At 44.7% G+C, this 17000-nt stretch overlaps 2 protein-coding genes across 7 annotated transcripts in view; one reads left to right on the forward strand and one right to left on the reverse strand.

The window, feature by feature from the left end:
* The window catches only part of PKD1L3 (polycystin 1 like 3, transient receptor potential channel interacting), a 79589-nt gene extending 69564 nt beyond the window's left edge, over window positions 1-10025 (forward strand). The window contains 6 exon segments of the mRNA XM_024233814.2: window positions 1987-2114; window positions 3927-4087; window positions 5395-5605; window positions 5999-6100; window positions 9318-9449; window positions 9824-10025. Coding sequence (XP_024089582.2) covers window positions 1987-2114; window positions 3927-4087; window positions 5395-5605; window positions 5999-6100; window positions 9318-9449; window positions 9824-9964 — 875 coding nt within the window. The 3' untranslated portion in view covers window positions 9965-10025.
* Window positions 10026-10511: 486 nt separating this feature from the next.
* IST1 (IST1 factor associated with ESCRT-III) overlaps window positions 10512-17000 on the reverse strand; it is a 40199-nt gene continuing 33710 nt past the window's right edge. For 2 of the 6 annotated variants that reach the window (XM_054533168.2, XM_054533169.2), the window contains 3 exons: window positions 16314-16406; window positions 14870-14918; window positions 10512-11871 (listed from right to left, as the gene is read on the reverse strand). In XM_054533168.2, the coding sequence (XP_054389143.1) occupies window positions 11672-11871; window positions 14870-14918; window positions 16314-16406 (342 nt within the window). In that variant the 3' untranslated portion in view covers window positions 10512-11671. 6 annotated transcript variants of the gene reach the window in all.

Here is a 17000-nt window from a genome sequence, read left to right on the forward strand (position 1 = left end):
TCTGCCTGAGTATTACTTGCACCCGCTGGGCTCGTTCTGCCCACTTGGCCTGGTAGCCTGCACTCAGCTCCTGCTACTGGCCTTCATCCCACACCTGCCAAGAGAGAGCCAGGTATGGAGCAGTGAGGGATGTATGGATGAGCAAGCACGGGGTCCAGCCACTGCACACAGCCAGGCGTGCTGGCTGCTGCAGTGAGGTGGGCAGCTCTATGTGCTGGCACAGGTTCCAGCTCCCTGAAAGGCTGAAGCTGAACCAGATGTACTGCATGTGGTTTCCGCTGTGGGTAACTGCGTCTGAGAGGAATGCCATGGTGCCTAGAATCTTGGAGATGCCAGGAAGCACAGAGCCCCAAAGAGGGTGTCACAGCCCTGGCTCAGGGAGCCTGTAGGTCTGGGCTCCCCCAAAGGGCCACAGCTATTCTGTCCTTCTCATTGCTTGCAGTGTGGCAAGCAAGGGGGTGTGTTTCAGCCCTGTTGGTGTTACAGCTCTTTTAGTCCTACCACTCGGCGGGTCCCGAGTTCTTGTCCTGCATCCAGGAAGAATGAGGTACACCAACAACTGGAGGGTGAGAGAGGTGGAGAGGAGCTTCATTGAGTGACAAGACAGTTTTCAGGAGACCTGGAGTTGGTAGCTCCTATCTGCAGGCAGGTTGTCCCATTGTTTGTGTAGCCCTCAGCAGAGAGACCTGGAGTGGGTAGCTCCTATCTGCAGGCAGGTCATCCTGCCATCTGCCCAAGTCTGGCTGAGTCTGGTGTTTTTATGGGCTTCAGAGGGGGGAGTAAGTGTGTGCTGATTGGTCCATGGGCAGCCATGGGTGGGCCCAGAAAAAGTGCCATAAGTTCTCACTTGAGTTAGTGAAACTGGCAGGTTCCAGAACTGGCAGCCCAGCTCCCAGGCTTCAGACCATCCCTGGCTTAAAGGTGGGGCTTTTCTGCCCAGGAGCCTGTCTGCCTCCTGCCACCATCCATGTCACCCATGGTGCCCAGGCTGTTTATGCCAAGGGGCACCTGTGGACCCATGCCAAGCCACCCTCAGTGCCCCCTCACCCTCCCTGCCTCCCATGCTTGTCCGTGTCCAAAGTTTGGAGAGGGCCGAGGCAGTAGGGGCTGTTTGTCAGCACTGCCCCAAGCGCACACACACCCAGCTGGGTCATGATGGAGCCCAGGCTTGGCCAAAACTTTGCTCCAAAATCAGAGCAGGTGCTGGGAGTGGGGAGAGGCCATGCAGCGGGAGCAGGCACTTCTGTACCTGCAGGGGCAGGGGGATTTCCTGAGCCCCCGAGAGTGCAGGGATGCCCGGGTCTGCAGCTGTGGCTGGGCAGCTGCAGCTGCGCCCAGGAGGGTGGGGCTCCCAACCCTCCAACTCAGAAGGGGGCAGGGCTCCCACCTGTTACTGGCTCCCACAGCTCAACAGAGCCCAAAGCCCTGGCTATGCCTCCCCCACTGCAGCCGATGTCACGGCAGCAGCCACTCCAGACAGGGTGCTGCTGCCATCACTAATATTTTGAAGCTTTTTGAAAGGTTTGTATTCACAAGACCTTTCATGATTTTGTAAACGTCAACATTTTCAATGTCCTTCCAGGTGGAGGCTGAAGACCTTTAGTCCATCCTTATGTAAATGACTGAGTATCCATGGGATACCATTAGTACTCATGGTGTATCAGTGCTTTAGACTTCTCTCTGCAGCCATTCTGACATGGATAGGGTAACATCTATAATAACTGTTAAGTCACTGACACCTCCCTTCAAGGTAGGGTCAACAGCATATCCTTTCCCACTACTGACTTTTGTAAAACCAGTATTTCTCCAATAGCTTTGCATACATGATCTCCTTTAATGTTCATGACAGCTCTAAAGGAAATACTAAGTGGAGCACTGAGACTCAAACATTTGATGATACAGGAAGAGTTGGGGTTATTCAAAGTTTAACGAGAGGAGGGCAAAAGTTTTAGCCTCTTGACTCCAGGTGTTCTTTGTTATTCTCAGGTGCTTTCTTCACCTCTGTGAGACTGGAAAGCTTCACTTCCCTTCAGATGTCAAAGAAGGGCTTTGTCTGGTCTATCATCTCACAAGTCATCTATTATCTACTGGTCTGTTACTATGCCTTCATACAGGTGAGTCAATAATGTTAGATGTCAGCCTGGGCAACATGGCAAAACCTCATCTTTACCAGACTACAAAAATTACCCAGGTGTGTTGGCATGCACCTGTGGTCCCAGCTACTTGGGAGGCTGAGATGGGAGAATTGCTTGAGCCTGGGAGGCAGAGGTTGCAGTGAGCTAAGATCATGCCACTGCACTTCAGAGCAAGATCCTGGGCGACAGAGCAAGACCCTGTCTCAAAAATGATGATGATGATGATGGTGTTAGATGTGAGAAATAAAGGTTGCCACATTTTATTTGTGAAGCTCTACAATGATGTTACTAGAATTATGGCTATAATTTTGGTCCGTTTCAGAAACCTGAATTCAGTTAAAGGCTGACTGGTTTTCCACCAAATAGATTGGCTCTTTCAATTTTTCAGGAGCTAAATAATTAAGTCTATAGAAATAGTACTTTTGTAGTTTTATTAGCCCTATATGAAGTAATACCAAGCAAGTATGATGAACAAAGAGCAAGCACTCAAAAATACAAATGATTGGCTCATGCCTGTAGTTCCAGCACTTTAGGAGGCCGAGGTAGGTGGATTACCTGAGGTCGGGAGTTCAAGACGAGCCTGGCCAACATGGAGAAATGCCGTCTCTACTAAAAATACAAATTTAGCCAGGCGTGGTAGCATATGCCTGTAGTCCCGGCTACTCGGGAAGCTGAGGCAGGAGAATCGCTTGAACCTGGGAGGCGGAGGTTGCAGTGAGCTGAGATCGCACCATTGCACTTCAGCCTGGGCAACAAGAGCGAAACTCCATCTCCAAAAAAAAAAAAAAAAAAAAAGTGATTGGCCAGGCACAGTGGCTCATGCCTGTAATCCCAACCCTTTGGGAGGCTGAGGTGGGTGGATCACCTGAGGTCAGGAGTTCAAGACCAGCCTGGCCAACATGGCGAAACCCTGTCTCTACTAAAAATACAAAAATCAGCTGGGTATGGTGGCGGGCTCCTATAGTCCCAGCTACTCGGGAGACTGGGGCAGGAGAATTGCTTGAACCCGGGAGGCAGAGGTTGCAGTGAGCTGAGATGGCACCACTGCACTCCAGCCTGGGTGACAAGAGTGAAACTCTCTCAAAAAAAAAAAAAAAAAGAAAAAGAAAAAAAAATACAGATGATTACACTCAGAAGAAAATATATTTATATCTTAAGCCAAACACAGTATTTTTTTTTTTTTCATTCTCAGGCTTGATAACTAATTTAGAAACTTTTGCTGGGCATGGTGGCTGACGCCTGTAATCCCAGCACCTTGGGAGGCTGAGGTGGGCAGATCACTTGAAGCCAGGAGTTCGAGACTAGCCTGGGCAAAACGTCAAAACCCTGTCTCTACAAAAAATACAAAACTTAGCTGGGCATGGTGGCATGTGCTCATGGTCCCTGCTACTTGGGAGGCTGAGGTAGGAGGACTGCTTGAGCCTGAGCCTGGGCGGTTGAGGCTGCAGTGAGCTATGATCGCACCACTGCACTCCAGCCTGGGCAACGGAGCATGACCCTGTCTCAAAGAAAGAAACTTTTGTATTATTTATTTTTAAGTGACAGTTTATGATCTCCAAGAAAAAGAATAAATGTATCCAATGGAAGTTGTATTTGAAGATAACTTTTGTGTAAGCAGCATTTCTGAAGACTACAGAGCTGAACTAAGACCATAACCCATTTGTCCAAGTGAGATCTGATAATGCCTGGCAGTGTGCTTTGCCCATAGACATCAGCTGCATTCATCACACTTGAGCAGGGAGAGACCTAGCTAATCTCTCAGACAAGCAACAGTGACTGTGCTATGTTTAGGGTTGTCGGCTGAAACAGCAGAAGTGGAGGTTCTTCACTGGGAAAAGAAACATTCTGGACACAAGTATAATCCTCATTAGCTTCATCCTCCTGGGGCTTGACATGAAGAGTATTTCTCTACATAAGAAAAACATGGCACGATACCGCGATGACCAGGACAGGTGAGAGGAAGCCTGAGGGACACAGCATATTCCTACCTCATGTCTAGTTTCCTGGTTATACACAAGTATTCTTTCAAACTCCCCTTCCTTCACTGCCCTACCAGATCTGTATTTGCATAACATTAGAGTTAAAAGAGAACTTGGGACTCATGTCCACAGCAGAGAAGACAGTGAACTAGAAGCCATTTAACTGCTAGTCACATTGAAGAGCTCTTCTGCCTTCCTTAGTGCTTAGGTATGTGCTTAAGGATAATGCATTTAAATTTCAGAAGGGCCTGGAATTGGTCATTATTTTGCCCTCTGGCGAAGGCATAAAGCCTAACGCATGACAAATAATCCTTTAAATAAAACTACAACACATAGTCCATCCTTTAAATGCAAAGGGAGCTGCTTTCTGGATAGGGATGTTCATCCATTCACTCATCCATACTAAGAGATGTTTGGTGCCTCTTTGGGCACCTTCTTTGGTTTTTCCCATGGAGAGGAACATCTATCTGTTTCCCATGCCAAGTGTTGCCAAGTGGTGCTTTGCTAACCTTTGCATCAGTGGCCAACAGCCTGGGCAGTGATCTGTGTAACTTTTCCTGAGGCATTGTTTCAATTAGGCCTTATGGAGAGCAGTTTATGCAGGGACAGCGATCTGTGCAGAGCACTACTTGCTAGTGTCTGTGGGGCTCCTTCCAAGTAACCTGGTTGCTGCAACCTAAAATTATGAATGTATCTCTCACAAAACAAAACCTAATTGCTAAGCAACACTCCTCACCTCTAGTCTACCATCCATCATTTTGTTCTAAGCTTTATTGCACCTATTATTGCACCTATTATTATAATTATTATAGGTGCAATAATTATTGCAATAATTATTGCACCTATTATTCTCTGTACTGCCGGAGAACACAGGATTAGTGTGCCACAGAAAACAGACCAGCAGCATGACTCCTCTCTCTCTGGGCTGAGTTAATCTCCTTTTGAGAGGAGAGATTTGGCTCAGAGCAGTGCAGGAGGCTGGTTTTGCTTCCCAGGATGAATTTGGAATAAAGAAATCAGCTAGAGGTCACATTTTAAGGCTTCTTCGGCACAGGTTCCAGTGCAATCTGCAGCAGGTAGACCACTTGAATAATATGTGGCCTTCTGTTACTCCCATATCCACAACTCACAGGAGGCCACACTAGAAAGCAGTTCTCACATCAACAAGCATTTGACCTCACAGGAATCAGGGCTGCCACGATCAGCAGCAGGGGCACTGGGGAAACTGCAGCATAGGCGCGTACTTCTTGCTCAGTAACTGTCAGCTTTCCTTGGTGCAGGTTCATCAACTTCTATGAGGCAGTAAAAGTGAACTCTGCTGCGACTCACCTTGTGGGCTTCCTGGTTCTCCTGGCAACTGTTCAGTTATGGAACCTGCTGCATCATAGCCCCAGGCTGCGGGTCATCAGCAGCACATTGAGCCGAGCCTGGGACGAGGTGGTGGGCTTTCTGCTGATCATCCTAATCCTGCTGACAGGCTATGCCATTGCCGTAAGCCCCCACGTTGCTGTCTCTCCTCCGTGTGCTGTGGTCTTGGAATCGCATTGCTTCCCATAGAAATGGTCACAACACAGAAACCCGAGGTGGTAGAGTAGGAAAGCCGGGTTTAGTTCTAGTTCCATACTTAACTGGTATGATTTAAACCCACACATTTGTCTCTAAAATGGGGATAAAACCTAGCTCACAAGGTAATATAAATGTCAAATAAATTTCTATGAAAACACTATGTTATTACAAAGGAACTTTATGTATTCTTTGGGCATAATTTGGCCACAAGGAATTTCTTTCCGTTCCATTGCTTCTATGTTGGCCACATCGCCAAGCACCTCAGGACAAAAGATGTGCGCTCGGCTTGCACTAACTGGCCTTTCTCCTTCTGTTCAGTTTAACCTGCTGTTTGGATGCAGCATCTCTGACTACCGGACATTTTTCAGCTCAGCAGTGACTGTTGTTGGTCTCCTAATGGGAATTTCTCACCAAGAGGAGGTAAAAATAATAATTTGTTTCCTCACAGAATTCTATTTAATATATTGAACAAGGAAAATTAGGGGGGGTCCTTATGAAAACAGCCCCCTACTGTACACTGCACACTGGAAAAGGGGGAAAATTTCAGTCCTTTGCTCTTCTGCTTTATGGTACTGCCTGTGCATACAGCATTTACATGGCTGTTGCTTTCAGAAATCTGCCCTTTCCTACGCACTCAGTCCCTCCTTCCTCACTTCTTGTGTCCTTCATCTTATTGGCAAAGGACACTGGGCCGAAGCTTGTGCTCTTGTGCTTGGCCAGATTAACAAGATTCTCTGCTTCTCAATGGCCCCTTGAAAGTGCATTAACAGGGTAGGGTAAGTTGGTTCAACCCATGAAAGGCCAAGAAGGGGAGGACTGCTTGAGGCCAAGAATTTGAGACCAGCCTGGGCAACATAGTGAGACTTTGTCTCTACTAAAAATAAAAAATAAAAATTAGCCAGGTGGTGGCATGCATCTGTAGTCCTAGCCACTCAGGAGGCTGAGGAGAGAATCTTGTGACCCCAGGAGTTGGAGGCTGCAGTGAGCCATGATCATGCCACTGCACTCCAGACCCTATGTCTATTTAAAAAAAAAAAAAAAAGAAAAGCCAGGTGCGGTGGCTCACGCCTGTAATCCCAACACTTTGGGAAGCCGAGGCCAGCAGATCACTTTTGAGGTCAGGAGTTCGAGACCAGCCTGGCCAACATGGTGAAACCCCGTGTCTAATAAAAATACAAAAATTAGCCAGGCGTGGTGGTGCACACCTGTAATCCCAGCTGCTCAGGAGGCTGATGCAGGAGAATCGCCTTAACCTGGGAGGCGGAGGTTGCAGTGAGCTGAGATTGTGCCACTGCACTCCAGCCTGGGCAAGAGAGTGAGACTGTGTCTCAAAAAAAAAAAAAAGGTGACATAATGGAAGTGACAAAGAATTAGGAAGGTACAGTTCTAAGAGAAACTGCGTTATTTCTGTTCAGTTAATAAATACTCACTTCAGAGAGCCTATTATTTCCTCCCAGGAACTACCAACAGAAATCCCTGCCTTCCTCCTCAACATATAAAGTAGGAAACCCAAATGAGGCACTGGACTCCAAACCCTAGTATGTAAAGGGTAGATATGATCAAGCAAGGAAAAACCTGCCATTTAAGCAGTGAAACTGGCAAGATTTTGATCACGGTTGATCATTCTGATGATCTAGAATTCCAAAGTTACTAATTAAAATAGGTAGGTTCAGTTTCTAATGTTGTATCTGCAGGGTCCACTTCCACAGATTCAACCAATCCCAGAATGAAAATATTTGAAAGGTAACAATAAAAAATAACACACATCTTAAAATACAGTAGAAGAGTCAGGCATGGTAGCATGTATCTGTAGTTCCAGTTACTTAGGAGGCCAAAGTGAAAGATTGCTTGAGCTCAGGAGTGAGGATGCAATGAGCTATGATCATGCCACTGTCCTCTGAGTGAGACTGTCTCCCACAAAAAAACCACAAACCGGTATAACAACTATTTTACGTAGCAGTTACACTATAAAGTACTAGAGGTAATCTAAAGATTATTTCAAGCGTAAGAAAGATGTATATAGGCTTTATGCAAATACTCTGCCATTTTTAAAAAGGGACTTTCTGAGCCGGGCACAGTGGCTCACGCCTGTAATCCTAGCACTCTGGGAGGCCAAGGTGGGGCTGATCACTTGAGGTCAGGAGTTCAAGACCAGTCTGGCCAACATGGTGAAATCCTGTCTCTACTAAAATACAAAAATTAGCCAGGCATGGTGGTGGGAACCTGTAATCCCAGCCACTCAGGAGGCTGACTCAGGAGAATCGCTTGAACCTGGGAGGTGGAGGTTGCAGTGAGCCAAGATCATGCCACTGCACTCCAGCCTGGGTGAGAGCAAGATCATCCCCCACAAAAAAAAAAAAAAAAAAAAAAAAAGTGGGGGAGAAGACACTTTAACCTTTAGGGAAGCTTGCAACTAAAAAAATAAAAATAAGGGACTTAAGCATCCTCAGATTTTGGTACCTGTGGGGGCCCTGGAGCCAATCTCTCTCAAATACTGAGGGACAACTGTAACTGCTATTTTGGCTGACTAGGCTGTGTTCTGTTGTGGTCCTAGCTCCAATAACTAGGGGATGAGCCTTTGCCACTGGAGCACTTTGTATCCTAAAGCTGTGAAGGAAGCAATCAGAATAACAAACTTTTGCCGACACCTCCTTTTGGGGATAAAAAAGGAACTTTTCTGCTTTGGATGTAATTGTACATAAAAATACAGTAAACATAAACATAAAAAAGTAAAAAACATTAAAAAACAGAGTAAACAAAAAATAAATAGTAAAATTGTACATAAAAATAAACTTATTGGAAATAACTCTTGTATCACAAACTCAGAGATTGCCCACATTATCTGGTTGACCTGAAATTGTTATAATAAGCATTTTTAAGTAGGTAACAGTTTGGTGCTTGAAAATATTTTGCCATATAGGAGATTTCCATCAGGGTGGCATTGATTGTAATCATCCCCTCGGTTGGGATATTTTTAAACAGTGCCCTAGTGGCAACAATGAATGGGCCAATACCAAGGGAAAATAAATACCATTTGTTGAAAAAGAACATCTAAATTTTAAACAATTTTTGTTATGGGAACCATTCCAATAAGCCCAGAACTTTTTATTTATGCAGAAAAGTAAAGAATGGCAGAACTCAATGCTTATACCTTTAAAAATGACAATGGAAAAAAAAAATACTAAAAAGCCAGTTTTCTGTGGTCAACACGTTAACTTTTATGGGAATGCTCCTGTGTTTAGGGTTGTAGTTTCTTGATATGGCAGAGACAGTTTGCATTCTCATTTCTGGTATGCATTTATTCTTTCAATGTTTGCTTACCCCCCTTTTAGCTTCCATGATTAGATGTATTTTTTGCCAAAACTCATGTGACATTTGAATCATTTCCAATTCCACTGCAACTCACCTGTTTTCTTGTGAAAGCCCTGCAGTCACAATTATCTTAACCTCCTTAAAATCAGTCATTCCTGCTCTTCTGTCCATTTAAAAGTATTTTCCTTCTTAATATCTTTTGTCTCTCTGTTTCCTTCAGATAAGCTTTTCTTCTGATAAGATCCCAAATGTTAGCATATAGCTTATGTTTGTAAAGTATAAACTAAATTGTCAGTCACTCCAAGTGTTCTTATTGTTTTCCCAGGTTTTCGCTTTAGACCCAGTCCTGGGCACCTTTCTGATCCTCACCAGTGTCATCTTGATGGTACTTGTGGTAATTAATCTTTTCGTTTCGGCCATTCTCACGGCCTTTGGAAAAGAAAGAAAGTCGCTTAAGGTAGGTAACTAAAAGATAAACTAGCATGCTGTTATATCACTGGGAAAGCTCCACTGTAACTGCCCCTAAGATTACGGGCTGACATTATAATGCACAGTATCATATTCCCTTTATTAGTTTCAAAAGCTCTGCCAGCTATCTTCCTAGGAAACCCAATTTATAAGACTACATAATATTCTATAGCCACTGTCCTATTAATAGTTGGCTCTCAACCATTAGTTAGTGGAAACACTCCAATGCCTGACTGCAAATTATTAAAGAAATAGTTATCTTTACATTTACTAATTTTTAAAAAATCTTTGGTACTTTTTTTACTCCAGTATTAGCAGTAATTTCAATTTTCTCACTTTTCTCTTTTTGTCTTCAATACTCAGAAAGAAGCTGCACTAATAGATATGCTGCTACAGAAGCTCTCAAATTTCTTAGGAATCAGTCGGCCCCAAAACACCTCATCTGAGCAAGCAGCTGCAACAGCAATGAGCAGTGACACTGAAGCTTTAGATGAACTACCTTAATCCTGTTATCTCCTACTTGGCTTAGTATTTCTTAGCATTTCTTGGCATATTACTACTTATCTTTGCATGGCATAGCTTTAAAATTATAATATACTTTGTTTTTAATTCTGTAAGTTGGGACCAAGGGGATTTTGATTCCTAAGTTCTTATGGATCTTGGCACTGTCAAGACAGGATTAACAATGCAAGAATACTACGAGACAAACTACCTCTGCTGCCAAAGCAGCAAGTAACAGAACACTCACCACCCATGGCCCAGGATGGCTGCGGGAAATGAAGGAGTCAGAAGTGAGCTCACTGCAACTTACTAAAAATAAACATCCAAGGATGAGACATGGCAGATGCAGACCCCTGCCACTGAGGACGACCAAGCAAATTCACAGATGTTATCTGGGCTATCTAAATACAGAGATCAAAATGAGCTCTGCACTGCTCCAGGAATCCTGAAGGTAAGGGCTGGTTTACATGGATCACTTGGTTAAAATATTCTCCACTAAAATCCAGATTTATACTTCATCATCTGACCAAACAGTAGAGAAAGCAGGACACAGGATCTTTAACTTTATTAGCAGCTACTCAGCTACAGAATACAAACCAACTGAAAACATTAAAGAAAGGCTGCCTGAAACAAGTATGTACAGGTATACTACACAGAAGCAAAAGCTGTATCATCCAATCCCAAAGCCACCCCTGTGGGGAAGGATGACCTCAGCTATGGGGCAAAGGAGTAACAGAAGTTACGATATAAGAGTCCCATCCATCCAGGAAAGCAGTGAACAGCCGCATGGGCACGAAAAATTTATCTGAGATTAGTTTTAAAGGTTCCATGAATCAAAGTTTTCAAATGAAAACAGGTACCCCTCTTTTCCTGTAGGCTTTCCAGCTCACTACCCAAAAGACTTGAGTACTTCTATTAAGGCAGCTGGAAGCCCACCCTAGACTTGAATGGCAACTTGTCCTTTCTCTGCCAGTAATGCAATCCAACACAATATGCTACAGGGAAAACAGAATTTCCACGGTGCCGCCCCCTGGTACAAGGGAAACAGCACTCAAAGCAAAAGGCCACAGAGGGCTCCCTGAGAATCCAGTACAACTAAGCGAGGCCTTCAACTGTCGAGACAAACTTTGCAACTGGATCCTGGTGGGACAGTGCCCTGCAGCGAGGAGTACTGTATATGCCAATGAGAAGGCCCAGCTTCCAGGAACTGTTACAATGGTGTCCTGAGTCATTTTCTCTCGAGTGAGAAAACACACACCGTGGCCTTGATTCTCACTCACCACAATCCCCCTGTACAGAGGTGTTTGTTTCTAAGTCTGGAACCTCAACACGAGGCTGGGATGCTTCACGACGTGCTCTCTCCCACTGTCCAGCCATCTTTGGTGGTCTCCCCACAGTGCTTCCCCATCCTCCCACACTCCTGTGGAGGGACCATGGGACGGGCCAGGAGGAAACCTGGGATCACTGACAGGAAACGGACAAGCACAGCTGCCAGGAGCCAGATGCTCCGGCCTCAGTCTCCAGTTGTTAGGATCAACAGAGAACTAGAAAGCAGCAGAATCTGGAGGAGCAGGAAGAGAGCCCAGAGGAGGAGTGTTGTGCTGAGTGACGGTTAACAGATGAAACAGAATTTCATGGAGATTCTTTGTTACAAGGAGAAATTGCTCAGTCTCAACTCCCAGAACATGAAAGTTGCCTGGTTTAAGAGACCTATGTTTTCTTTTTCAGCTCTTCAAATCTCCGGGAAAGATCATCAAAGTCAATGTCTTCAGATGCTGAGGTGCTGGCACCAGCAGATGCAGTTGGTAGTGTGTCTGGCACAGATGGCAACTCTGGTAGGACAAAGTTGTCATAGTTATCCGCAGGTCTGGAAGGAAGCTTTGCAGAGGCTTCTGGCTTGGGTCCAGGACCTAATTAGGGCAAGGAGCACAACGTTACTAACATCAGAGAAATGATTCAGATCCCCTTTGGCAGTAAAAATAAAATGATCAAAATACAGGAGAAAACCTTAGTTCACGAACTTTTTTTTTTTTTTGAGACTGAGTCTCGCTCTGTCACTCAGGCTGGAGTGCAGTGACATGATCTTGGCTCACTGCACCTCTGCCTCCTGGGTTCAAGCAATTCTCCTGCCTCAGACTCCTGAGTAGCTGGGATTACAGGCGCACACCACCACACCTGGCTAATTTTTGTATTTTTAGTAGAGACAGGGTTTCACCAGTTTGGCCAGGCTGGTCTTGAACTCCTGATCTCAAGTGATCCACACACCTCAGCCTCCCAAAGTGCTGGATTACAGGTGTGAGCCACCGCACCTGGCTAAAAATATGTTAATTCTGGAGGCTAATAAACACTTGAATGACAGTTAACATCTATATTTTCTAATTAGGGTTGAATCCTATGTGTTTTACTTTCCTGTGGTAAGAAAAAATTTAAGGGAAATCAAAGTGGGATACGTGGGGCCACATCCACAGAGCAATCGACTGTTCCCTTTCCATAAGATCTGCTCCTTTACCAACTAAGTCCAAGGAGTGATAATAGGATTCTGATAGAACAAACATTGCTTCCTTAAGAACCAACATTCTTTAGGGATTGGGGGCAAAGTTTTTTTAAAGGAATATAATGTCCAAGTTATTTGTTATAATAGTCTCATCTGTATTTCTAGTCTTCCATCTAGTATTTTATATTAAGATCACGCCCCCCCCACACACACACCTACTGTGTTTCTAGATTCAAGAAAACTAAATTACAAAAAAATCAAAATAGTGCTCCGACTCTGGAGGAAAAGGCAGAGTTGACTGGCAATAAGGGAACTTTGAGGTAAGAGTAACGTTGTATACCTTGATCAGAGTGGAATTGTGTGTGTATACACTTAAAATGTATGGGTTTGCCGGGCGTGGTGGCTCACACCTGTAATCCCAGCACTTTGGGAGGCCGAGGTGGGCGGATCACAAGGTCAGGAAATCAAAACAATCCTGGCTAACACGGTGAAACCCCGTCTCTACTAAAAATACAAAAAAAAATTAGGCATGGTAGGAGACGCCTGTAGTCCCAGCTACTTGGGAGGTTGAGGCAGGAGAATGGCGTGAACCTGGGAGGTGGAGCTTGCAATGAGCCGAGATCACGCCACTGCATTTCAGCCTGGGTGACAGAGCAAGACTCTGCCTGAAAAAAAAAACTTGAGTTTTTTTTTAAATGTAAATTTTATCTCCATAAGACAACTGTCTAATATTATTTATATTCTTTTTAGACAGAGTCTCACTCTGTCGCCCAGGCTGGAGCGCAGTGGCATAATCTCGGTTCACTGCAACTTCCACCTCCCGGGTTCAAGAGATTCTTCTGCCTCAGCTTCCCGAGTAGCTGGGATTACAGGCGCCTGCCACCACGCCCAGCTAATTTGTGTATTTTTAGTAGAGACAGGGTTTCACCATGTTGACCAGCCTGGTCTTGAACACCTGACCTCAGGTGATCCACACACCTCGGCCTCCCAAGGTGCTGGGATTACAGGCATAAGCCACCGCACCCGGCCTCTAATTTTAAAAGTATTCTTCCCTCTGGTTTTTGCTGGTAGGTAGTATCTTAATTTTTGTTTTTTAAGACAGGGTCTCACTTTTGTCCCCCAGGCTGGAGTACAATGATAGCTCACTGTAACCTTGAACTCCTGGGCTAAGAACGCCTCTTGAGTAGCTGTGACCACAGGTCCACACCACCAAGCCCAGATGGGTTTTTTTTAATTTTTTGTGGAAACAAGGATCTTGCCCAGGCTGGTCTCAAACTCCTGGCCTCAAGTGATCCTCCTGCCTCAGCTTCTCAAAGTGCTTGGATTACAAAGGTGAATCACCACACCTGGCCAGTACTTTTTTAATTGAGTGGATAGCTACATGAACATGTTTGCTTTGTTAAATTCACTGAGCTGGCCGGGCACGGTGGCTCATGCCTGTAATCTCAGCACTTTGGGAGGCTGAGGCGGGCGGATCACGAGGTCAGGAGTTCAAGATCAGTCTGACCAACATGGTGAAACCCTGTCTCTACTAAAGATACACAAATTAGCTGGGTGTGGTGGTGTGTGCCTATAATCCCAGCTACTCAGGAGGCTGAGGCAGGAGAATAGCTTGAACCCGGGAGGCGGAGGTTGCAGTGAGCCAAGACTGTGCCACCGCACTCCAGCCTGGGCAACAGAGCAAGACTCTGTCTCAAAAAAAAAAAAAAAAATCGGCTGGGCACGGTGGCTCACGCCTGTAATCCAAGCACTTTGGGAGGTCAAGGCGGGCAGGTCACAAGGTCAGGGGATCGAGACCATCCTGGCTAACACAGTGAAACCCCGTCTCTACTAAAAAAACAAAAAAATTAGCCAGGCATGGTGGCAGGTGCCTGTAGTCCCAGCTACTCAGGAGGCTGAGGCAGGAGAATGGCGTGAACCCGGGAGGCGGAGCTTGCAGTGAGCCAAGATCACACCACTGCACTCCAGCCTGGACAACAGAGCAAGACTCCATCTCAAAAAAAAAAAAAAAAAAAAAAAAAAAAATCACTGAGCTATCACTTAGGATTTGTACTTACTTTCTCCTCAACATCTCTTTAAGGCCCCAACTTAAAATTTGGTATTTTGAGGCACAATGGAAGTTGAAGCAGCAACAATATAAAGAAGTCAAGCATGACTGAAAAAACCAGAAGGATGAAAAAGAATAGTGACACCACTGACGAAGAGGGAACCTGGAAGCTTCTTTTGGGCTAGGGAAAATCTTTTATCTTTGGAAGCAGGATATCCTGAGTTCTATTTTAGCATTTGGGAAGAGAACAGGGCATGTAGATAAAATTCCATGGACATGGAAACAGTCTCTAAGGGAGGAACAATAATGAGAAAACAGCAGAGGGTTCAGCACTGAGCTCTGAAGGTTTCTGATTGATACTACTCACCAACAATCTGTGCAGAAGAGATATTCTTATCAGCATTAATGTCATCTACCTGAAACACAAAGATTGTTACCAGAGGAGACAGCAATAGCGTCACTGGAGAAAGTACTGGTGTTAGCCCCCTGTGTTTCCAAAAGCTAAGGTGCTCACCAAATGCAACAGAGCCTGTTCCAAAGAAACTGCCCCTGCATTTTTTCCAATCAGGTAGATACTATGTTGAACTCCTTTGATTTTAATTGAGACAGGGTCTCCTTCTGTCACCCAGGCTGGAATGCAGTGATACAATCACGGCTCACCACAGCCTCCACTTCCTGGGCTCCAGCCATTGCCCCGCCTCAGCCTCCTGCATAGCTGGGACCACAGGCATGAAGCACTATGCCTGGCCAATTTTTGTATTTTGGGTAGAGACAGGGTTTCGCCATGTTGCCCAGGCTGGTCTCGAACGCCTGCCTAAGCCTCCCAAAGTGCTGGGATTACAGGCGTGAGCCACCACGCCCAGACCCATGTTGAACTCTTAACTGCCAAGCAGAGAAAAAAAATCCTTACCATACTAAGACAATTTTAATGATACTTTCACCTTTGGGCAAAGGGAAAGCATTCTTGAATATATCTGTAGGAACCAAGTCCTCAAATACTGATGAAGATTTTCGACCTCGTTCCTACCAACAGCTGTGGGTTATGTGACGCATGCAAAACCAAAGCATAAGAAAAACTCAGGCCCAAGGTAGAACACATCAGCTACATATGGGAACCAAAGGAAAGAACAGAAAACAAGCTCAGGAACAGGAAGATCTTCCTAGATGAGTAATTTACATAGCAAATGCCACACCAATTTGTTTCTCAGTAAAATACTAGATGGAGACAGGTCTCAAAAGGCCTACGGTAACTGAAGAAACAAGGCTGGTCAAAAACAACCTGAACCACCTACAGTTCGAGGTATTATCATATTAGCTATTCATTAGCAAGTTTTAACTAGAATACTAAAATGTGAAATCGATGCTATCGGCCGACATGTAACTGGACATTTCTGATTAAGATCCATCTGGTCACTCTTCCTTTACATGTGTTGAGAACATATAGGACTAATATTTTAATAATTATGATACTTTAGCACCACAACTGTATCAGCTCAGTGTGATTATCTGCCTAGTCAGTCAAAACAACTGGTTAAGTGCCCTCATAGAGCACTACAACTTTCTAAGAAATCTGCAGTTCCTTCCTGATTCCTGGCTTAATTGCAGACAAAGCATTGCCACCAATGATACTGCCATCACCACCCACTCCCCATTTCCAGGGTAGTGTTATAAAGCAACACAAGAATCCCAAAGCAAAAATGATGACGGTACTAGGAGTTGATCAAAACTCTGCCTTCCCTGTGGTCATTATTTTGCTCGCTCTTCATGGCATTCACTCTCCTGTTGCTTATAAAAGAGGCTCAGGCACTTACAGATTCATACGATGGGGGAGTTGCTGGTATCTGAGGTGGATGAATAATGGGAAAGGCCTGATAAGTCCCCATTGGCAGTCCATTGAAATCTGACTGTAAGAGGAGAAAGGCAACATCAGAGACACTGCCTCCAGTTTGCAATCTCGAAGGTTTGGGTATGGAAAGGGAGAAAGAAATACATTTATATTCTCATACTAAATACATATAAATATTCAAGATCCTTAAAAATGCCCAAAAGGACCACATGTGGTCAGGATTCCAGATTTTTAAAGATCTATAGCCAAAGGCTATTCTTTAATTTAATCAAGTGCTTCAGTGTTTACAAGGGAAAACTCCAATGAGACTTTCTTACTAGCAATGACCATCTTATCTACAAAGGTTTTTCTGCCTGGTAATAATTGGTGGTTTATTCATTTGTGGAAAAAGCTACTAGTATGACTGTAACAGATCCCAAAGATATTCAGTAAACCTATATGAAAAGTGTTTTTCTAGCACCAACTCTACAGATTTTCCTACAGCTGAACTAAAAGACCTTCTCTGAATCCAATGATTTTTTTCCCCACAAGATGACTGCCAGCTAATACCAAATGTTCTTACTGCTAACGGCTCCTGACAACCTATGATTCCTGAGTGTGTTCACAGAGCCAACTTGTCATCTATAACATTTTCTAAAGCTTACATCCACAT

Source organism: Pongo abelii, chromosome 18 (genome assembly GCF_028885655.2).
Source record: "Pongo abelii isolate AG06213 chromosome 18, NHGRI_mPonAbe1-v2.0_pri, whole genome shotgun sequence".
NCBI lineage: Eukaryota > Metazoa > Chordata > Mammalia > Primates > Hominidae > Pongo > Pongo abelii.